This window comes from Cyprinodon variegatus, unplaced genomic scaffold, assembly GCF_000732505.1.
Source record: "Cyprinodon variegatus isolate N-32 unplaced genomic scaffold, C_variegatus-1.0 Scaffold305, whole genome shotgun sequence".
Taxonomy (NCBI): domain Eukaryota; kingdom Metazoa; phylum Chordata; class Actinopteri; order Cyprinodontiformes; family Cyprinodontidae; genus Cyprinodon; species Cyprinodon variegatus.
In genome coordinates this window covers 517,255-541,783 of record NW_015150758.1, presented here as the reverse complement: position 1 = coordinate 541,783, position 24,529 = coordinate 517,255, and the positions used below count along the sequence as shown (strand labels likewise).

Genomic DNA, 24,529 nt, shown 5'->3' with positions numbered 1-24,529 from the left:
TTTGATAAACGGTTGGTAGATGTTGCAGCCATTCAGGCAAGATGTGGCTGTAATTATTTGTTTGTTTATGGAAGGGTTGTTTAAAATCTAGGGTTTCCAGGCTACCCTTAAAAAACAGAATTATTCCCTTTTTAAAAGAAATGTCCTGTGCTATGCTTTGCGATGATTAGAATGATTTGTGCGTATTTCCCATGGCACAAAAAACAAAAAAACAATACAGTTGTACACAAAATAAATGAATGACAATAAGCAGCTATGACGTCAACCTGCTCCTGGAGTGTGTTGTGGTCACCTAAAAGCTGTTGAGAGCCATCGATAGCAGCCAATTGGTTAAGATCATACCTAATTCTAAGCTTCTTTTAGCCGCCATCTTAACAATGTCTAACTGGCAGTAAGAGTTGGTTTTTGTTGGGGTTGCATGTGGAGGATGGAGATGTGAAAAAAAACAAAAAAAAAAACAGTTCAGCTAAATAGCTTTGCCAATGGAGGGTTGATTAAAGAGGTTTCTGGTGCAGTCTACCTAATCTGAGAGGAATTTTCCTAAACAAATTGCAAATACATGCTCTAGAGGCCTCATTGTTAATGCATTTTTAAATGTAGCAAAATATTGGACCTTTAGAAAGATAAACTCTGATTTGGATGATTACAAGTCATATGCATGACTGTATGTTGACATAATGATTTTATTTCTTTTAATTTTAAATCATATTTTAGTTATTGTTTATTTTTCAAATGTTTCAATGTTTTCAAAATCCAATTTAATGTGAAGCACACCATAACTGCTACATGAAAAAGGTGCTATATAAATCCATTTAACTTACTGTCTCTGCTATTGTTCCATGGATATGTCTTTCTAAAACTTCTTTTATTATTGAATATTTTTTTTTTTTTTGCAGCTTAAATCTAGAGCTGCTAACACACTGACAGTTGGGCATGTATTCACAGCACAACATGATGGAAAAGTTATTTGATTAAATATTAAATAACCCAATTACCTACAATTACACAGCAGATATTATGGTGTCCGGCGGGTGGGCATTGAATACATTTGTGTCCATTGCCTTGAACACAGATCTCTGTTTGTAGCTTCTCCACCCAGGTCTTTTTAGTGACTCCTGTTTCCTCTTCCTTCAGTTGCAGACAATGTGGTCATCAAGAGACCACCACTCCCATTTGAGGAGATCTGGCTGATACATTTACTTTTCTCTTCAGGTCTGGAGGTTCAAAGCAATGCCTGGCTTCAAAGTACAGGTGGTCTGACCGAGCCCTCCAGTCAATGACCAGCTCACACCTTTAATTTGAAATCATCTCAGGCCATGTGATCACAAGCTGATTCCTTATTACAAATTACTCATCAACATTTCTGAGCTCATATTTCTCCAGTGCCTATTGCCACAGGCAATGTGCCGTTCATACAACTGCCTCTGTGCTGCTTCCAATACCAGAGTCTGAATCTTGTTTCCTTAGAGCAGCACAACCTGTTCCTTGCATCGTCAGAGTGTTTTTGGAAGGGAAATATAAGCTTTCATGAAACTCTCCCTAGCTCTGCAGAAGGATTTTCTGGCTTCCACGCTATTCTTGCAAGCTCAATTGACTGTTTCCCTGTCATCCAATCTGTTTACCAGGGTTCCTTTAAGCATCCTGTGAAGCAGTCTCCAGAAGTCCTCAATGGGTTTTACAGGCATCGCAGCCTCCTGACCAGGTTCACTGTGAAGACTCAATGCCTCCTGTTCCCCTACCCCCATCTCCTCTGTTTTTTTCAGACTCAGAAAGGCTTCTAATGTGGACCCTACCAATTCACTAGCCTACCCGCAGACCTCTATCACTGGTTGTGGGGTCCAGACCTGCTTCACAAGCCACCTGACAGAGATGTATTCAGTACTTGTGCTAGAACTATTGCATTTCCTGAGAAAACATTAAAAGTGTTTAATGTCCTTTTACGAAGAAATAAATTATTTAACTGTTACTGATCATTTCAAAAGCTTTCTACTAGGTGAAGGAAAGAAGAAAGTCAATTTTTCATTTCATTTGAAAATCGAGGTTTCACAATCTGGAGAAAAGAGTAGTGAGAAAATGATTTGAAGGTTGCTTGAAATACAGAGTAAGCTTCAAGTTATTTACAATTTGGGATAAGTAGTCATCTGTTGATGTTGGTTCATTGTGCTCTATCAATTCTAAAGTCAGTGGAGCCCTCTACCAGGGTAGGATAGCATTCATGCTTTCTTCTGCTGTAGTTGAAGCAAATAATGTTTTCTTTTTACTGCAAGAATATCCACCTTCTGATATTGTGAAATGAACCACAACCTGCTTTAATATCCATATTATGACTGTAATAGATTGGCTAACAAACTCACCTGTCCTGAACCTTAAAGGAAAACGACAGACTATTGCCAAAATTAAGATCTGTGACACCAGACCCAACATTACAAATGAGATGAAAGCCTTTGTTAATCATCCCAGCAACCTAGATTGGTCTGGCTATGAATATGAAATAATTGAATAAAATTTCAATGATATTCTATAAACTGTGACAGACCAGCAACTTGTCCTGGGTAAAGACTGCCTTTGCCCTTTGACAAATCAAATAGGCACCAACAATCTAGGGACCCTGAAAAGATAAAGAACCATGAACCAAAAGGTTGGTTGGATATTAATGGTAAGTCCATTGTTTCAGAAGTGTAAGCTATTGGTTAAATGGAAGTAAATCTGCAAAACTATTTCTTCCCCCATTATTGTAAATAATGAATAAGGGCTATCAAGTATTGTACAAGTAATATTAACAACAAGACTGCAATATACCACAAAACTGAAAGAAAATTGACGATCATTTGAAACACATTTTTTATATTGTTAAACATCTCGATTCTATTCTCATTTGTTCAACTCTCAAATGGGTCCCTGTAAATTAAATACATAAATAAATGAATAAAATATTTAAAATCAGGCTTTTTGTCATCTCAAAAATAGATAAAATTGACAATAAAGTATTTCTACTCAGACAGATGCTCACAGAAATTAGCTTACACATTAAATTGTTTTAACACATTTCATATTTTGGGTTTCTAAAAAGGCATTACGTTGGTGTTAAATAATGATATAAAACCAAAGAAATGAATACCTGCTTCCACAGCTTTCACAGTGATGTTGTGCCAGCCTGCTGTCTCTCGGTCCAAAATTTTTCCTAATGTAATGGCACCTGAATCAGCATCAATGTGGAAGATCATGTCCTGGTCTGATGTTGGATCAATAGAAAACCTGATGCAGAAACAAACACAGAGTTACAGATAGGTATGCAGAAATATAAAACATTAGCATGAAAGTTCACTACATATATGCTGATGAAGATTCTCCATCATTCAGGTAAGTAATTCCAGAAAAGTTAAAAAACAAACCACTGGACTTCCTTTTCCAAGTTTGAAGATGCATCGCTTCCCATCCAGAATTGAGAAAGCTTCCTGGATGTGAAGCGATGCATCTTCAAACTTGGAAAAGGAAGTCCAGTGGTTTGTTTTTTTAACTTTTTAACTTTTTTGGAATGCAATACATTTGGTTTTCCATTAATTGTACATAATGCCTTGGAATTTCCTAGAAAAGGAGTCAATCTACAGTTATACAAGGCTGTGTCTTTCAACTTCTTGTGGTTTTCCTGGTCCAACACACATAATGCACAGTTGTCTGCTAATGACATAACTGTTTCATTCAGGTTTGCTGAAGCAGATATACATCTAAGGCTGGCTTCACACTTACAATATCTGCTCCATCATCAATAGCAAAATGTGCTTTGCAGCATTCCACACTAAATGCATGTATATAAGAAAGACAGACCCACCTCTTATTTTGACATTTTCTGGATCTGCTTTACTCTTTCAGTATCCAACTTTATGTCTGACTCATCTGGGTCTATATAAATTGACTAGTTTTGCTCTGTCAACCGTGGAGAATGGACTCAATCTGTAATTCTGAAGTAAATATTTGACTAGATAGCTTTTTTTGATGGAACAGAAAATGCACGGATGAAGGAGTCTGTGTCAATGAGGGGTAGAGGTTGCAGGAAACCAGCACTTGAGGACAAGAATTTCAATACTGATGGCTTAAAGGATAGGTAATGATTTTGTGGTACCAATTTTATCCTGCTCAAACCTGGTTTGCTAAATTATTCTGTCCTGCAAACCCAATAAAGACTAAAACAACTAAATTTAATAAATATTCATACAGAATAAAGTAAATATGATTAATATTTTGTTGCTCTGTTTCAGTGAAAATATCTTAAATAATAATGAAATGTAGGACCACTAGCTAAAATATTAGCCTAAATTCAGAAGATTTGTAAAAAACAAAAAAACAAAACAGTTTTAAATGCAATGTTGATAGTGTCACAACATGCTTGAAAGCATTTAATGACACTTTCTAAAAAAAAGACAGTGACGGGAAAGTATAAAAGTTTCATCGCACTCTCTGGTAAAACCGTAAATGGATTTTTCCTTCTATGGAGCACTGGCTGCTCTCTCAACACTGGCAAGTAAACAGAAATGCACTGAAAGGTTCCTTTGTTCTTATCCCTTCTCCCTGGCCACACACACAGACTCACAAACACAAACCAGACAAAGACGTACACATGCAGATGGCTGTCTTCAGCTCCCATAAACCAAAAAAGAAAAAGAAAAAAAGAAACTATGGGCTCTATTAGCTCTTATGTTTTCTGACAAATCTGCAAGTAGCATTCTCTTGGTCATACTTGAGGTGAGGATAGTTTTTGTGGATATGAAAGGAAATGTATGGTAACCCACAGTGGGATAAAAACAAGAACTTTGTTTCTTAACTAGTTCATAAAATATTAAGGTCTAAGGGAATCATTTAATTTTTGTACTTTATTCATATACTATATTAATTGTAACAATGAAACAGAGAATCTTAAATTAGAATAGCTGCTTTCGGCCAAGTTTTTTCCTTTCCTTTACACAAGAATTATTCTCTATGTTAATAGTTCATTAATCTATGGTTAGGATTACTGTAAATGCAACCAAATGTATCTCTGTGATCTGTCTTTTTAGACAATTAAGTTCCCTCTGCCACATTTAAAACTCTCTAAAATCACAAAATGACGAATAAACAATAATAAAGCATTAGCAATATAAAATGACTGAACCAATCATGTTTTCCTTTTGTTTTCCCATAACGAGAATCGTCTTTTCGTCCGATCATGCAATAAGAGTTCAAATGGCAAGCACATGAATCATCTTGGAAAAACCTGGTAGTTGATCTTAATAACATATTGATTAGTGATTACAATTGCAAACGTAAACGTTTTTCAGCTTCAATCTAATGAAATGTACTGTACATTTGGAGAATGTCAGTGTGTGTTTTATCACATCAGTGTGTGTTTTATCACAAGGGTCTGGAGCAAAAGTGACCTGCTTTTTTAACGAGGGGCCCTTTTTAAAAAAAAAAAAAAAAAAAAAAAAAAGAACTCCCTTATTGTCTTTATATTAGGCAAGAGGTTAGATAGTTTTGACCAGAAGAGCAAGATTTTAATACCCACTGTTCAGAGCTCTCTATTTTTTTTTTATCTACAATAATAAATAATAGTAAGCTTTCTGTCACTCCAATAGTCTTTGATATTTTTCTTAAAATAAAATACCTTTGCGCAACTCTTTTTTTTTTTTCCTTTTCAGACAATGTAGTCTTGTGGTCACATGATTGAGCTGAGTATGAAGGTGGTGGCTGCCTAACACCAAACTGGAGATAATGCAATTTACAAACCTCCCTTGTGAGTTAATTTATAATTTACTGTTCCTTTTATCCAACACATCAACTCACCAGTGTACTCAACAACAACCCTTATACATTTAGCTGGAGGCACTTTAGGCAGTGTTGCTATTGGGTTGTGCTCTAGTACACATAGAACAATGGGTGTCATGCATTTTTAATCAAGAGGATGTTCCCTGTGTGTTGGTTTATTTTTTTGGGAAGATTCCCATACAGCCCTTTCCACAGCCTCTCCTCACTTTACAATTTTATTTCAAAGGACATAGAATCCAAAGACGTGGAACTTGTTTACTTTCTGCAATCGGCCAAGAAACTTAATTCCTAATTTGTCCTTGTATATTACCAGAAATTATTTAAATTTTGTTTGCCTTTTCATAAATCAAGTATCTCTGTATGCCAGCTAATGAATGATACTACTTTAAATTGAAGCTATACCCTTTTCAGCAAGTACTATAATATCTAACATGATAATGATAACAATTCACTTTATTTAAAGGAGCATAGCACAAGTTCAAGAGTTATTGTAGAAGTTTGCCCCCTCATGCGACAAGTTGAAATTGCATGAGTGCTGTGTACACGCATTGGAGAACAGAGAAAACCGTGCAGTCTGCCAGTACAACTGCACAGGCCTTTTGTTTAAAGATATGAAATAATCTGGGTCGAAGTTATACATACTGAAGTTATTTTGACTTGAATGTTATACCTTCTTAGCAGAAAGAGTGCCATTCCCAAGGCAGATCTGAGCTCCCTCCTGGTAAAAAGCTTCCCCAATATTTACCATCTGTCATGATCTTGGCACTGATGGCTGGCTTAATTGCTCATTCCATTCACCTGTCCAACTCTGCCCGGTTGCTCATTACCGCTTATCTGTTCAACCTGCTTCTGCCTCTGTTTAATGTACTTGCATCCAGCTCTCAGGGCCAGATTATCTTTTTTCCCATTCTCACTGGCTAGTGGTGAGAGGGTATTTTAGTGTATCATAGTGTTTCCGATTTCCTGATCCTGACCTGATCTGCCTCTCATCCAATGAGCGTCCCTGTTCCTGTCTGATCTCAGTGGAGAAATAGATTTTTAGCGTGCCATATTGTTTCTGATTTCCTGATCCTGACCTGTTCTGCCTCTCATCCACTGAGCATGCCTGTTCTTGTCTGATCTCAGTGGAGAGGGTGGTCTTTAGCGTACCAAGTGTTTCTGATTTCCTGATCCTGATCTGCCTCTCATCCAATGAGCGTCCCTGTTCCTGTCTGATCTCAGTGGAGAAAGTGTTTTTTAGCGTGCCATATTGTTTCTGATTTCCTGATCCTGACCTGTTCTGCATCTCAACCACTGAGTGTGCCTGTTCCAGATTAATGACTCTGTCAGATTATCATGGTTACTAACCTGTGTTTTTCTCCAACTGAGATACAGTGATAGACGCTCTAGCCGCCGATACCATAGATCCACAGCCGTTTTTTAATAAACACTTTGAATCATCCCACTCTCTGTCTTGCTTTGAATACTGGGTCCTTCTGTCCTGTGTCTTGACAACTTTGTTTTGATCTATCGCAGGACAGACTTATCTGGTTCTTTTTGTCATGCAAGAAAAAAACATTTTTTTTTTATTTGAGTGGAGTATGCGATGGAGTTTGAGATGCACTTGTGATTGGTCTTTTATTACCCATCTTTAGAAAGCTTTTCCCCTGTTATCTCACTGTAGCTGTCACTTAACATAGCCAAGTGAATAAGAGTGCAAAGCACATCAAACCCACATACACAACCAGAAATTCAACCCAAATCACTCTCTCATGCACTGACTAAAATACACTATATAGAGGGAATAAGCATTAAATATAGGAAAGCTCTTTTTTATGTTGGGTAATTTTAAGGGCATTTATGGGAAAAAATAAAAAATTTAAAAAGCAATGCAACTTTAAAGGGGGATAGTGTACAGCACAAACATATCAACCTCTGTAGTCTCTTATGACTTATTGAGATGTGTAGTATGTGTCACACTTTTATTTCTATCAAAACTAAGTTCCAGAAAAGATAATGTGCGATTCTTAGTATGGTTGTTCTGGGTGAATTTTGTACTTATTTTGTATTCTAAGTACTTGGAATTCAGATTTTTTTCAAGGTGAAAGTTTAAAGATACAATAATTAGATGGAATCTCGAGTGTGCAAAAACTATGTCAATAAAATTGAATTGAACCGTTAACGAGTCTAAAATGTTCTTGTACATTTCCAACCCTTTAGGTATGAATATAGGCAGAATTCTTCAAACTATGAAATATCAAATTATTTACCACTGTTGAAATTTGCATCATCACTTCCATACCTTACAGGTTTGTTTGCCACATCTGGATCCCTGGCTGTGACAATACCAACGAGTGATCCGACTTTAGCATCTTCCTGGACTTCCATGACAGCACCTTCTGCCGGTTGAAAGATTGGTGGCTCATCAATATCCGACACACTGACCCGAACAATTGTCTGATCTCGGAATGATCCCAGGTCAACAAAGCGAGGATCAACATGTTTATTTACAGCCTCTACGACAACATTGTGGGTCCTCTTGCTCTCAAAGTCCAATGGCTGAAAAAGAACCAAATTACATAAATAGGGTAAATGGCTACATATATCATTTAGAGTAAAATATTCTGAAAATGCCCTTTTGCATTTTTTGACACCTTGTGTTAAGAGGTGTAAAAAGCCTTAAAACCAATGAATGTCTAATTGCAGTAATATGTTCATTTACTGTCTGATAAACTGTACTAAATGAAATTTTGTTTTGTATACACTCCATGTATACAGAATTGCAATAAAAGTTGTCTAAGTCAAAAGCCAAAATCATTCTTAATAAAACAAATCTTTGCTTCAAGTTTATTCATTCATTTTAAATAAATCATTATTAACAACTTGATTGAACACAAAATCATTGATAGTCCAGCTGTCAACACTGTTTTAGTCAATAAGACACCAACAAGTCAGCTATACTGTAACATTTTTGGAGATACAAAGAGAAGGATTGTTTATTATTTTTCATGATGCATTGAACACATCACATAATTCAGTGTTTTAGGACATCCAGTCTCAGATTTCATGAAAAAAGTTGTCAGGTCTTCAGGAGAAACTCCTCAGGATTTAGGTTTTTTGGGAATGGCTTAGGTTCTTTTTTATTCAGTGAAATCTTGACCAACGCAGCAGATATTTGACATCTAACATCCCTTCATTTCTTGTGATTCATTGCACGTCAAATTTTGTTAAATTCTGACAACAATAAAGGTAAACAATGGCAAAAATTGAGATCAAAAACGGATGTATTACACTATGCACTAAAATAAACTGTAGATGCTTTAGCAGAAAATGTAACTTTGATAAACTCAAACGTTTGCTTGGTTCGTCAAGATTTTACAGAATAAAAAAAATAATAATCTGTTGTTTGCGGATACGTGAGACGGTGTCACGTATCCGCAAACAAAATATTATTATTTTAGGTCTCACTGAGACCTAAAACTGTATTCCTAAGACGTGAGAATTGTTTATTTTCAAGACAACTATTTGTACAGAAACTTTACTTTTTTTTTGAGAGCTGGCAACATTTTTCATAAACTTAGACATGAGGGCTTTTTTTGTTTTATTTTTTTTTTTTTAAACCTTCTAAGATTTCCTGAGACCAGAGGATGTCCTAAACTGTCCTAAACTTATATTTGATAATTTCACAGTAAACAAACACGTGTATCCCAGCATGAAGGTGCTATAATGCTTAAATGTCAACCCTGCACAATTTGCATGGATATACAGTCTCTGAGAAAAAATTAGGTACACTGACTTCTATCTTTATAACCAATGGGGAATTAGTTGTAAGTCTACATATAATCACAAATTGTATGGAAATATTTTATGAAGGTTACTTGGTGTTGGTTTAACCCTAAGTTAATAATTTACAATGAAAAGCAAGGCAATGATGTACAGAAATAGAAATGATCATTTATTGAACTTTATTGATCTCACATTTAAGATTTTTAACTCTGCATTTAACCCATCCCCTTGGGGAGTAGTAGGCTGCCATTGTGCGGCGCCCGGGGAGAAATCTGGGGTTAAGTGTCTTGCTCAGGAACCCAGAGTGGAGGGATTGGAATTCAAACCGGGTACTTGACACCTTCTAACAGTACGAGCGCACTGTTTTAACCCACTAGACCAACACTCCCCCTGACTTTAACAAAACAATGTGATTTAGAATCTGTAGTTTTAAGTATACATGGACTATGTTTTACTGCAGTGGTCAACTGTTCTGGAGATATAGAACTTAATATTTAATAAAACTACTTATGGTAGTTTTTCAAAACGCTGTTAAGCATTGCAACACAACAAAGACTATTTTTCAAGAAAAACATAATCGTATCTCATCTAAACTTGCAGTTTATATTAAAATTCACATAGTTTAGAAAACCTTACTGTAAACCTTTGCATACACTTCTTAAAGATGAGCTAACACCCTTTTTTGTTTTTTCAGTGTCACAATCACTGGATCCATCTTCAGCCAATTGTCAGTTGCTATACCTTTACATTACCACCCAGCTAGGATATTGAAAATATAATCAGTTGCAGCTTTACTGGAACACCACTGTCAGCATCCTCACTAAAACAAAGAAAGAAGAGCAGAAACTGGGATGATGGGTGCATCGTCCCAGTTCTCAAATTCGGACAAACTTCTATGTATCTCAGAGTTGATGTTAAAATGTTTCTCTACTTTAAGTTTCTAAATCACAGAATAGCTTAGCACTAAAATATGTTCATGTTTTATTTCCAAATCATACAATTCTTCTGGGTAAAATCCGGTTGAAGTCAAAACCAAAAAGCAGGAATCATGCTCTTCATGCTCCACTAATCTTGAACAAAGTTCCAGACTTTTTTAAAATGATTTCTTTTTATATCAATGTTGAAACCTATTTGTTCAAAGGTGTCTTTGACTATTGTATTTAAACTATTTACTGAAATATTATTCATTTTTGTAAAGAGTTTAACTCTTCTTTACCCTCCTTTATGCCACTGAAACAAAAACTTCTGAACATGGAGAAAAAATGTTACATTTTACTTTTAATGTTGGAAAAAAGTGATAATAAGTACCGTAATACAAAAATATACCTCTGTTTTAACGCATTTTCCCATCTTCATATAGCCAGTGTTATAATTTACAGACAGATTAAGAAAGATTCCTACATCCTTGCTGGCACTGGGTGAGTTGAATGGTAAAAATTCTGTTATTACCCCTCTTAAGCTATTTGACCATTGCTTGTACTGCAGTTCATTTTTCCCTTCAGGTACTGCTCCCTGAAAAATCGCTGATCTTGTTCAAAGTTAATGGTTTTATAGCAAAAAGAAAACCCTGAAGTGAACATATAATACCAATTATAACTGGTATTGTTCCATAATATATTGAATGCTGTCTAGGCTACTGTCCTGATTTGCAGTTATCTATTATCCTTTCGAGCAATAATTAGTTTATATTGATTTGTTTTAGGAAGTTGCTTTTATTTTATTAATATGAGGAAAATGTGTACAGTGTATATCATTAATGTCTTTAACTTATAAACAAAATTTTAAAGCAATTTGGTGCTTGTTAGCATTTACATCTAATGGCTAATAACCTTACTTCATCTATTTCCAGTGCTACAATTTTCTTACAAATATTACGTATTTTAATTAAAAAAGATACACCAGAGGTGAATTGATAGCAGACCCTGAAAAAAACAACAATCCGATTGGATAAAAATGAACCTTTGGTCCTGTTATATATTGTGTGTAACACACATTACAAGAAATCATGTACAATAATAAATAATTAATACATTGTTTATTTGGATCACATGTCTTGCAATTCCTTATTTATTTATGGCAAAATTCAGACAGTTTCTCTAAAAAGGAAAGTGGTATCAGTAAGCAGATAACACCGCAGTAGAACTGCTCTAATTCAGTTGTACCTTTTTAATGGAGACGACAGCTTCCTGTGTCTCCACATCTGTGGTGACCTTGAAAAGATCTCCTCCCTCTTTGATCAGATAGCTCATATCTGTGTTGTCTCCCATGTCTGCATCTGTAGCAATGACGCGTCCAACCGGTGTCGCCACAGCTGCCCCTTCTGACACCGAAAACTGGTACATCTCTAGTAAATTGAGGAGGTGGCCGGAGGGAGAAAGCATGGACAGTTCAAACAAGCCATTGAAAGATGGAGTTATATAAAACACCACATAGAAGTGAAAGGGGAAAATATCACAGAGATGAAGAGAAAAGCACCAGGATAAGGAGAGTTAGATGTCCATAGTATTACAATAGGAAGTAGTGGAGGGGGTTAAATAATTCTACATGCACAAGGAACATAACTAAAAAAGGAAATAAGATCATGAAAAAGAATGTATCAAGCATTCATTTTAAATAACATCCAACTTAATCCTATACTAAATTTAAGCATTTTCCCTATATCTGCTGTTAGATATCATTTTGGAGCGAAAAGCTTTATACATTTGCAAGACTAAACCCAATGGCCTTCTTGAAATGACAGAAGCGGGATAGAAAAATGTGTAGGATCTACCATAAATCATTATCAACTAGATAAACAGCATGAAGATGAAACGCTATTGTTACAGGAACAGAAATGTGTGATTATGTCCTTATATACACCATATGTCATCCTCTTACGTGACTGATTTATAGAACACTATGCCAGATTCTGTGTCCCAACATCCTGCAGTGGAGGTACTATAATTCTGCAGGGCTTATCACTCTGGCTGAGTAAATATGATTTACTGAGATGAAAAAGAGATTCGTACACAAATATGAAAAGGTGTGTGGAAACATATCACTCACTGTCAAAAACACTGCTTGCACACTGGCTTAATCAAATGTACTACTGTTTATAAGGTTACAGTGTTACTTTATCATCAAAACACACAGAAAGAGCTAAAATAGGTACCATAAATTAAATAAAAATTTCTTTGTCCTCAAAGACTTGGCATTGAGGATGACATATGTATATTAGATAACTGTAATGCTTCTACAAAAATGCAATATATGAGACTGTGACATCTAATCAGACATCAGTTTTATAGGCATTTTATGTCCAAATTAATCACAAAAAACGTGTAGTTTTTAAGCATGGGTACATAGATTTTTTTTTTAATTTTGTTCAGAAATAAAGTAGTCACTCCCTTTGATATGATAAGTCGGACAAAATTCAGTGCATTGTTCAGTTTAAGGAATCTGTTAAAAGTAGAAATATAATTTGCATCCTCTAAATACAGCTAATCCCTAAATTATTCATAGAAAAGCAAACCTTTGATTACTCCATCATTTGTCATCTGACTGGAAATAATAATGTTTTGGAGAGTTTGCCAAAAGGCTTGTACTGTAGGAGATAAAAACAATCACTTTTGAAAATGGCTTCTGGTCAGATGAGACCACAAGGCCAACATGATGAAAGCTATGTGGAGAAAAAACTAACACTGCTCTAAATTCTAAACACACACTCCCAAATCATGAGGACAAATTTTGGATTTTATAGTTTCACAAAAAAGGAAACTGTTCAATGAGTATTTCTCAGGGTCTTCTACGTGCTTTGCCTAAAAATTATTTCAAACTGACAGTGACTCGGGTCAGTTCCCCATATTTCATAGACTGCTTTGTTGTGGGATATAATAGTCTTTAATATTAATTTAAGGGATTTTCTTTGGTTGTTTGAAGGCCACTTATGAAGCTACCTATCGGTGTCTATTACCTGCAGGTTTGAATGTTATTTGTCTTTTTATTCTGCTCTTGTTTCTCTCTTCACTCAGCCATTTCCAACTGCTTTCTTTTCTCCACCTACGTGACCATCACTTTTTAAGTCTAAAGTAAGAGAATGTGCGGGAAACACTCACTCTGTGGAAAGCGTGGTGGGTTGTCATTAACGTCTGTGATAACTATGGTCACCGTGGTGGAGCCTGAGAGACCACCCATTTGGCCAGCCATGTCTGTTGCCTTGACAACCAACTCATAACGATCCTGTGTCTCCCGGTCTAAATCCGCAACTGCTGTCATGATTATTCCTAATGATCGAGAGAGTTTGAAAACAAAAGGGAGAGAAGAAGTTAGTCGGCGAGGCCATAAGAGGTTACAGCACTTGTTAGGTTAAGCAATATCATATTACATTTACTCTGTTAATCTAAATAACAGCTTCTGATCACTTTCTAATTTAAGGAAAAAAGGGGGAAATCTTTGGAAATTAAAAGACAGAGAAATCAAGATATGTGCCTTTTTAGAACAGAAAGTGTCTGTGTCTCACAAAATAAAAGTGATTTGATTTTATACTGTTTGTAAACCTCTGCTTAAAGATATAAAGCACCATTCATCATACAAAACTCATCTTCCCTCTCTGTGTTAATCCAAGTTAGAAGTAATGAAAACTTGGCAGAGTATATGCTTTTGATAACTCAACCTGAATAAACATTGACACTTCAAAGGTAGACAGAGGTAAAGGGTAAACAGAGATTTTTGTGTGGTATCTAGACGTAATCCCAGAAGGTGCAATAAGGTTATGCTAATGTTAAAAAGAAAGTATTATGTGCTGAAAATTACTGGTTGTTAAAACAGTGGTGATAATATTTTTAAATGTAGATTTAAAAGGTTGAAATATGAATATGAACATAAAGAGGAGTCCCATTTTTTCCAGAATGTGCCTTTAATCTTGCATTGTTTCTGAAGCAACAAACCTATGCTGGCTGTGAGGCTGGGTTGCTTTCCAGAACCAATAAGACAATCTCTGCTCATTTGACCTGCTCAGCAAAGTATTAACCCAGGAATTCCATTAACAATTCTCCACATCCTGTTTAAAAAATTAAATGGACAAAAATTAATGGATGAAGGGATTATTAAATAGAGTGTTCACTAAATCCTCATCCTTGTCACTATACAAATGTGTATAATTTTTCATGCTTGAAAGAGTCTGGGACTTAAACTCATATTTCAAACATCTCAAGAGGCTTCTATCATCCTTAAGCAGAATATATATATATATATATATATATATATATATATATATATATATATATATATATTGCCCATACACTGGTGGAGAGGCACCACCCTCCACCACAACTTGATGGGAAAAGATGGATGGCTGTAACATCATAAGGTTAAACTAATGCAGTGAGGAAAAATAGTGTCAATTATGAGGTCAACTAAATCTGGTAGTATTTGCTTGCATTTACACAAGGTACACATTTTTGATCATGTTGTCATGATATTTACAATTGTTTAGTGTGACTAATAACTATAAAAAAATGTTTTTTACAAGTACAAATGTTTTTAGATGAAAGTCACTTGCTTTTTTTCATATACAGTATATACAAAACTAATTGAGTCCAGATGTGATTAGTTTGTTGAAATATTAGATTTATATTTCACCATTTACTTACCATGCATATAATTTTAAATAGGTTTGGCTGATTTTCTTGTTTACTAAGTAGTTTGTTCTTATTCAGTAGTATTTTATTTTCTAAACCTCTGCTTCTTTTTATTTTTGGTATAACATTTCCTGTGCTTAACTCCCTTTACCCCCAATACCAGCATTCACTGTTGTTGAGCAGAAACACACTTTTAAAGGCCAATATTTTCACAAAAAATAAAAATATTTATTCAATATAATTTAAATTTTTTATACTTTCATACCATTTTTTTTTCAAGGCCACAAAATAGAGTTAGCTAGGCTACGTATTTTGACGGTGACGTACGAAGAAGACGTATGTGGGCGGTGACATGCAGAGGAGTAGCGGTGGATGTGGAACAGCTTTTATTGATCAATACAACAGATTGGTGCTCCCCACGAGGTAGGATAGCAGGGCAGAGCGAAGGGGTGACGGAGTATCTAGAATCTTGGGATCAGTCATCCCACGTGGAGTGCTTTCTTGTGATTGGCTTATACAAAGGAGCTTTGTGACTGGTGGCAAACCATTCCCTGCTTAAAAAATGCATTTGTGTATCGAAGCACATTAGGGCAGTCTCGAAAATTCAGTGAAGTTCAAAGACCACTGGTACTTTGTATTTTAATATAAACTTATTTATGGACCGGAAATACTTTGGTGAATTTTGTACTGTGCATGTGTGGATCTTGTGTGCTTGCGTGAATCGTTCTGTGCATGTGTGGATCCTGTTCTGTGCATGTCTGATTCACATATTTGTATTTGTGAAAATTGAGACTGATCTACCGCTATAGATCTCTATCCCCTAACAAAGATCTAGGACATCAATTCCTTAAAAAAATTAAATAAGATAATCCCTAAGGTAAAGCCAATTAATTAACTACTTTTTTCATTAAAATAATGCTTGTTTAAATGGTAAATATATATTTTTTTTCTTCGGTAAAAAATAGCATTTGATCTAAATTTAAAAAACTCAACTGCAAGTATTCTCAACTTGACAATCTTGGTCCGAGATTAAAAAAGTTTAAAAAAGCACCACTAAGCCGGAACCCTTAATGGTTATGGAAAAGCATCTTTTAAAGAAAAGTGCAATGCACTTTAAAAAAGTATATTAAGATCCAGCTATTATGATTTATTGGTGGTTGACTTACATTTTGTTTTAAGTTGGTGTGCAACTTTTTTTTTTCTTTTTATAGTACAGCACCTGCACAATTCCTCTTAACAAGTAAGACTAATGGAGCAGACATGGTGTCTCAAGTGGTTATTTTCCATTTTCCCCCAATTTCTCATTGAAATTTAGTATACGGCGCCGGGATATGTGACACAGCTTGAATTTATTTATTTTTAAACATGTTTGTGAGCTACTTCTTTTCATTTTTGGGCATTTCATTATTAATATGAAAGCTGTTTCACCCTTGTGTGGATTGTAAAAAATTATTCATAAATCAGTCTATAAAAGTATGAACAAACTGCTGTGCAAGTAATTCAGTTTTTCCTTATAATTTGAGCTGCTGTTTGTGGTATTTGTAGGAATTAGATCACTTAAGCCATAAGAATTAGGGTGAGGTGTGAAAATGTGAGATTTTTAACTTAACTACATTTTGCTGAGTAGAAATGTGCATGTGGACCCTCCTCATGTAAATCTTATTTATTAAATGTTATTTTTAGAATCAGAATACACTTGAGCTGCCAGCTGTAAAAGCCAGTGGTTCTTGCATGCTCCTTTTTAATCACACTACACAGTTGAGAGCATATGTGAGAAACATGAGGCAAAACAAACCAGCAGTATAAATATGCAAAAACCTAAGTTTCTGAGGCTCATTATTTTAATAGTGTTATAACTCTTTACAACTAAAATACATTTTTTGGCCCTAAACTGTGCCTACATAAATGCTAAAGCATTTAAGCTCCTCTGCAGACAGGCTCAATGTGAGACCATGTCACGTTTGGCCTGCTGCCCCTACTGTATTTTATGGTTTAGTTGCAATAAAATTAATAATATATAGGGCCAGAATAAAAGCATGCCAAAGCCATCCTGAACAGCATTAAAACCTGCCTGTGGTGGTAAGAGCACAATCATGCCTGAAAAGTTAATAGAAAAAGCATGTAGGAAATATAGAGCTAGAAATTTAGAGCTTTGTAATAGCAGGAAAGCATTTAAAATCAGCCTGTATGGATGTGGTAGTAACAGTGATGTGGTAGTGAGAACTGACTCCTGAAAAAGGTTGGATCTCTGCTGGTTCATTTCAATAAGGAATTTGCATGTTCTCCTTGTGCATGCGTGGGTTTTCTCAGGATATTTCTCCTCCCACAGTCCAACAACATAAGAGCTAACTTGAGTTTTTAAATTGACCTTTACTGTGGTTATGTATGTATAGTTGATGACATCTGTGTGTCTGTGTTTAACCCGTGGCAGACCCACTGCATCTCATTACTTTAACTTATACCTCCAAGGTTGACAGGTGTAGAGAATATATATATATATATATATATATATATATATATATATATATATACAGCCCCTCTTAGCACAATGAAAGAAGAAATAATCACTTCTTTTATATATTCAGCTTTCTAATCTCATTAGAGAAATTGAGGGTCTAATCCCATGTTCTTACAGCTGTTCTGCAATTTGGACGTTTATAGCCAATATAAAAATTGAAAAGAGGCAGTTTTAAGACTGAGATGTCAGCTTCCCTTTTATGGCAGTCAAAGTGACATTATTTTGGCCTTTGTCTGCATAGAAAGTGAGGATTCATACATAGTGTACTGCTGCACGTACATTTTCATAGGTAGTTCCATTTTGCTTTGATGTTACAATGCACAAATGTGATGTACACAAAAAACCGAAACAGCTGGTTTATTCTTATTTAAAATAAAAATACAAAAATAACAGAGCCTCTTATTTGAAAAACAAAAGTTTCATAAAGTAATCCTTGTCTTTCCAACATAATAGGGACAGCCAGCAACAGACAGCCTGCTATTATTTTTTAATTGATCATCTATTTTTATTGTGAATTCTGCAAGTCTACTCTTCATATTTACCTTCCTTTTACCGTTACCCTGTCACTTAACAGCCAGGAACATTCTAGTCATATCTAATCTATGTACACAATGTTCTTCGGAGTTTGGAGATATGATAGTAGGATACTACCAATGATAGAACAAGGAACTGGAACAAACCATCCAGTATCCCCGCTTATCCCACCAAGGTAGAGTAATTTATCATCCAGGCACCCAGGTGGACCAAATCAAAGCAGTGAACCCCCAAAAAAGGAATCATTAAGACTCCAATGTTTTCCCCTTGGGATGGTATACCAACGGAACACCATTGCAAAGGTTCAACTGCAAGTCTGTGTAGGCCATGTTATAATGTTCTATAAGCTCTGTGCCTCCAGGGAAATGGTTGGTTCTTCATATATAGGTGTGAGGAAATGTATTATCAGCTCAATATGAATGCAGAAATATGCTCAGCAATATAAAACACCACATTTATGTGTTTTACATTATGCAATTTTACTTTTTCTGCTGTTCTTTTTTTATGTTATTTTTTAGTTGATATCCTGATTTCTAAAATATTTTTCTTTAATCTGTAGTGTTCTATTTGTAGCAGATAATTTTATTGGGAGCTTTAGGACAATACAACTTGTCATTTACTTAGGCGGTTGGGCAAAAAATAGTTTTTAAAGGCACAACTTTAAGACAAAATCTCAATGCATATCATATGTTTAAAATGAAGAGGTAATGAAAAAGTCAAAAAAGTGAAATAAAGAAATGTACTGTAATGTATAGTTTTTTTGTTTTTTACTATATCAGTTGCAGTCCTGTCAGTGTTTATTTCTGACCCTCTTTATCATACTCTTTTCTTTGATTTTTACTTTTTGCAGCTACGGTAATCATATATATTTGAACGCATCGATAAATGCCTATCACAACTATGCCTATGAAATTGAAATGATAACAAGAATTTATTTGTTTGAATTTGGATTTTAAATCTGAAGAAGATAACAGTTTTTGGGAAAATATGTACCTAAGAGTCTTGGATGGAGAGAAAAGAAACACCGACTCCCAACTTTCAAACCTGGAGATCCTGAAACTGTTAAAGGTACATTTTTTTTTGATAACTTTTAGCTCGTTATTAAGTTCAACCAACCAAATATCTAAAGCAGAGCACAGAAGAGTTTATATCACACTTAATGGGGCATACACTTTTAAAGGGGGCTAAACATTGAAATCCTCAAACAAATTTCATTACATGTAAGGAAACATCAATATGATTTTTGGCAACTGTGAAATAACCATTTGTTTTGTTTTTGGGTTTTTTTTTTTGTCATCAGTGTGTTCTACTGTGTTTTTTCTTTTTTTTTGTGGGTGTGACATATAAACTGACTATTCATTTGGAAAGTAAGTTATACCAACACTGTAAAATAATGCAAGACCAATTGAAATTATGGTTTATGTAATTATATTCTCCATTTTGATTGGTAAAGAGATGTCCTAAAAGACCAGGCAGCAAATTATATAACTTTTAGTTTCTTTAGATTTCTCTTACCTGTATGTCTATCAACGGTGAAAAACTTTTCTCCATCAAGTACACTGTACACAACTCTGGCACTACTACCATATGTAGGGTCATCAGCATCTGATGCAGTAACCTTCATGACAGATGTTCCTGTAGAAGAGATAAAACATAAAATAAGAATAAATACAGCAAGGAAAAGTCCAGAGCCAGACTTTCACAGGGGACTAGTCCTGGAATCCCAAGTCAGTGTTGGCCGGAGTCAAAGTTGTTTTAAATTTGACAGAAAAATGAAAGACTGGGAACTTCTGAACTCACAAGTGAAGCATAACTCTTCAGCGTGGACAGAAATGACTAAAGCTTAATTCAGCAAAAGTCAGAAAGGGGGAACCACCAGAGTTAAGCAAATATTGTGAGCTAAAAGGGTAATCTTTTAGCAAAACTGAAAAGTAATATATCGTCAGGTTTGTGCACTTACCAGCATTTGCATTTATACATAGTCTCTACTCTTGTAGAGACTGATGGGGATCCTTAAATAAATGAATAAAAGAAATACATATTTAATATTTTCCAGATTAATACGTAGATGTGTGGGCTGTGGCAGGAATAAAATACTTCAACCTTTACGCACATAATTTTCCTTATTAGTAAATTAAAATTTCAAATGATCTGTTTTTGTGACTTCAGAAAGTCCCAACATTACTAAGATTTTTTTTTCTTTCATTGGTGCAGACTGTCTAACCGAGGACAGGAAACATGGAGTTCTACACTCGACATTACATCTTCAAAGACTCTTACAAGCCTCACAAATTTGGATCAAACAACATCTGATTAATAGCATTTGGACAAAAGACAAAATACAGAACATTTTATTCATGACATAGTGTTGTGGAGTTATATATAAGTCATTTCTTTACACTCTCTATTTTTGTCTCCAGTGTGCAAGAACAAGCCTCTAACCAGATATGCAGGCATATCGTCCCATTTAGTCACACATTTTAGATAAATCTCGGCCTACAGCTTTGAAAACTTTAGGCTCGTAATTAGAAGGGTGAGAAATGACTGCATGTTTGCTTCCCATCTGTGCACATTTGTTTGCCTCTATAAATATATTTGTTAAAATAAAGAGTAAGGTAAAAAGAGGTAAAATGGATGATGTTTGTAGATGTCACAGGTCTTAAAGGACACAGAGTCCGTCTCTGTCTCCAATCATCTGGCAAATGCTATGGGTAATTACTGGCAGCAGGTGTTATCCAATAAAGGTCACCACTGTAGCCCGTCTCAGAGCCCTGTCATGCTACTGTCCAGCTACATAATGACCATATGCTAATGATGCTAATTAGCAGGAAGTGTCAGGGCCGTGTTTGTTTCCTGTCATTGAAAGGAGTTCATAAGGGTGGGGCGTGGGGGTGTTAAGGGGAGCGGATTACCATTAAGGTCAAGCAAGCCATTAAGTGGTATGCCTCGGACTTCCATCCGAAGATGCCTCTCGGACTGCTCTTTTTTTACCTTACAGTAGTGGGATTAAAGCTGACCAGCTAACATGTTGTCCTGCATAATTTTTTACTGTAAATGCATCTTAAGATTTCAGTTACATTTCGTATTACAGTGCAGAATAAATACATAATACTGCACATAGGTGGGCCAGAAAGAGGTTTTAATTAATTTTGCAAAATGAATAACTTTTTTCATTACCCATTACACACAAGAGAAAGAGCCGAAATCGCTTTGAAATATAAGGATGGAAATAAGAGGCATTAGAGCTGTGAGATTAGTGAGATATTATTCTCTAAAAAAAAATGCGACCATGAAAGGCACATTTTTTTCAAACTCTGAGAAAAAAAAAAAATCATATATTTCCGTCTTTTTTTTATTTTGCTGATTAGCCATGCTGCTGTGAGTGTAGCCATGCCATTTTATTCATGGGATTCCTTGCTTATCTTAAGTCGCCCCAGGTAACACCCAGTTACACATCTAGGTGTTCCTGCACACTGCTGGAAGCAACATCAGATCGTTTGAAAGACCTATAGAAATGCAAATGTATCGTTAATGTGTTTATATTAACTGGAGGAGGGAATGAGATTGCCTCTTGGATATTAATTTACTTTTTGGCTTGCAAGAAAATTTTCTGTGGGAAAAGTCATTACTTAAAGATTCTGCTGGCATCACTGATGCAGATGAAAGTACTGATGAACTTGTGTAAACTCATTTACAAAAGTAAAAATTAAGTATTTAAGTATAATGATCATTTAATATACAGCCAGTAAAGACATTTGTTGTGGATTCACTTTGGAAAGGTTTGTTTTTCTCCAGCCAATGAATCCTAAATTGCTCTTAGAGTAATACTCATTTAGGCTATAGTATAATGACAAAATAAAATAAAACCAAGACAAATATTTCTTTCACCATTTGTTTACACACAGTACCGCTATATGTGTTTTAGTTTTGATATGACAGAATAAAATATGTTAAACGACTATACATCATTGGAAATGTTATATGGATGAATATGACACTGAGTAAATATTGTTTGTATTGTAATTGTATTTTATTAGTTAGTGAACAAGAATAAAAGCCTTAACCTGAAGAGGATCATATAGTACACGGTATTACTTGAAAAAGAAAAAAAAAAACAATAAAACAATGGGGTTGGACTTTACTAAATAACCTGGTCACTATTTTTACATTTGTAAAACACACATACATACATTGTCGATCCATTATTTTGAAACATTTTAATGCATATTAACGCAATTAACTGCATACATACAACGATCCCCAGGGGTAGCCTTTGTCCCTGCTGTTTTTCTTGCACCCGCAAATCTGACGCACAATCAGCATCACAGGTGTTTGTCCGTTGGGGATATTCAAGCTCAAAAACCCTGACGGCTCACAACAAATATGAGTTTTGAAGCAAAGTGTACTTAGAAAACACCTCAAATCAGTATGGACATCTAAGCGCTAGATATCTGATCAGTGGGGGCAGTTAGGAAGGAGCCAGGACCAGGAACAGGGATTATTCGTGTCAGTGACTGGCTTAATGACAAGCGGTAGCCGTTTGTCATTAAGCCAGTTTGTCATTATTCCCAGTAGTTTGAACTCACTTGACTAACAGACCAAGAAAACAGAAAATTTATACATTGAAAATAAAGGATATTGTCCACTTTCTTTTCCGGTTTTTAGTTTGGTATGTTATCATATGTAACCAAAAAAAAAAACTTTTAACCTTGCTCAGGTCCCTTATAGGGTTTTCTAATGCTTCTTAATTTAGCCACTTGCACACACTCATAAAACAATACTCATCCTTTATAAGGCTATTTACATATTAGGTGCCTTTTGAAAAATAAAAGTATTTTATTAGTATAAAAACTCCAAAAAAAGAATACTTTAGAGATTAGATTTTTTACATGTTTCCCAGTTTTTTTTATTGGTATTTACTTATTTTGAAAAAGCTGTTGTAAAAGAGAATAATATATTTATATGCCTAATTCCACACCTATCTCACCACACCATGTTTGTTTAACCAAAATTTAACCAAGTGATCCTAAATAATGAAAAAAAAAATCTGACAATTTCACAAAATACATTGCAGTTCTTACTTTTTTGACTACTGAGAAGAATTAATTTAATCTTTTAAACAACAAATGGGCTGCAGTGAATTATGGGGGCTATGTGAAGTAAAGCTTTAGGGTGCAACCTGCAGATATCCACAGTAATTCTGGATGCATCACGAGCATGCTACAAGGTTCAAACAGAAATTCTTATATATGCAACCAATAAAAAAGGGGACCTTTGGACAGCAGATGAAAGCCACTCACAGAGAGTGCAGTAAGAGCAGAGCAAAGATTCATAAAATAAAGCTTTTTAGCTGACAGAACTAACCTCTGCAAAACAAGGGCGCCTGAGTGTGGGACCTTCTTTTAAGGACAAATAAGTAAAACTCTGCCTATTTATAGACAATAAAGTATGACAATTTGAAACAGGAGAAAAAAAGGAATATTACTCAACTCAACTTTATTTATAAAGTGCTTTCAGTCAGCCAAAGCTAAAATCAAAGCGCTGTACAGGTCATTTGAGCAGATTATAAAACACAATTATCACCACAACACAGGACAAACTCAAAGATTAAAGATTTTTATATTAACTGGACTGAAACTGTTAAGAAATAATTCAAACTATGATTTTTCTTAGAAATAAATAGTAGTCAGTGTTGCAATACCTCCTTTGTGCCACACCAACGAGAGAACTGCTTTGTAATTCATAAAACACCCTTACAGATTTTTAGAGTAACTTGAGGGAAAGTCTATCACTAATCTCAATCTTTATTGTCATTCTTTGTTAATATTTCTATTATTGTATCTTGTGTTTGTTTAAAGTGCTTACAGTCCCCAAGAGTTGGTGGAATTATCATAAATTTCAACAAACTTAAGTCAGAATTTTTTAATAATTTGAATGTATAATACTTTTGACTATGTTATGGGATTTCTTTTATAGAATGTTAACTGGTAACCAGCAATTTGGTGTGTGAGTGTGGGATAGAAATTATTATTAATTTTAGATATAATTTTAGATATATACTAATATTACACTTTATAAATAGTGCAAGTAATATTTAAGTGAATAGTCAATCATGAGTGTAGAAAATACACAAAGAGGAGGGTTGCTTCTGGGGAGGAGAGGATTCATTGGGGGATTAGTGACAATGGCTATATAGTCAGATTTATGCATGAATTTGGTTTAATGGTATCAACACAGGCTGTCGGAATGGCTTCCCACACCATTTCAGCACTCTGGGAGAGATGGTTCAATTACT

The 24,529-nt window shown here is 35.1% G+C and overlaps 1 protein-coding gene across 3 annotated transcripts in view; it reads right to left on the bottom strand.

The window, feature by feature from the left end:
- cdh22 (cadherin 22, type 2) overlaps positions 1-24,529 on the bottom strand; it is a 211,094-nt gene that overhangs the window by 53,177 nt on the left and 133,388 nt on the right. For all 3 annotated transcript variants that reach the window (XM_015384132.1, XM_015384133.1, XM_015384134.1), the window contains 5 exons: positions 19,750-19,869; positions 13,659-13,826; positions 11,727-11,908; positions 8,081-8,337; positions 3,119-3,255 (listed from right to left, as the gene is read on the bottom strand). In XM_015384132.1, the coding sequence (XP_015239618.1) occupies positions 3,119-3,255; positions 8,081-8,337; positions 11,727-11,908; positions 13,659-13,826; positions 19,750-19,869 (864 nt within the window). The remainder of the gene's footprint in view (positions 1-3,118; positions 3,256-8,080; positions 8,338-11,726; positions 11,909-13,658; positions 13,827-19,749; positions 19,870-24,529) is intronic.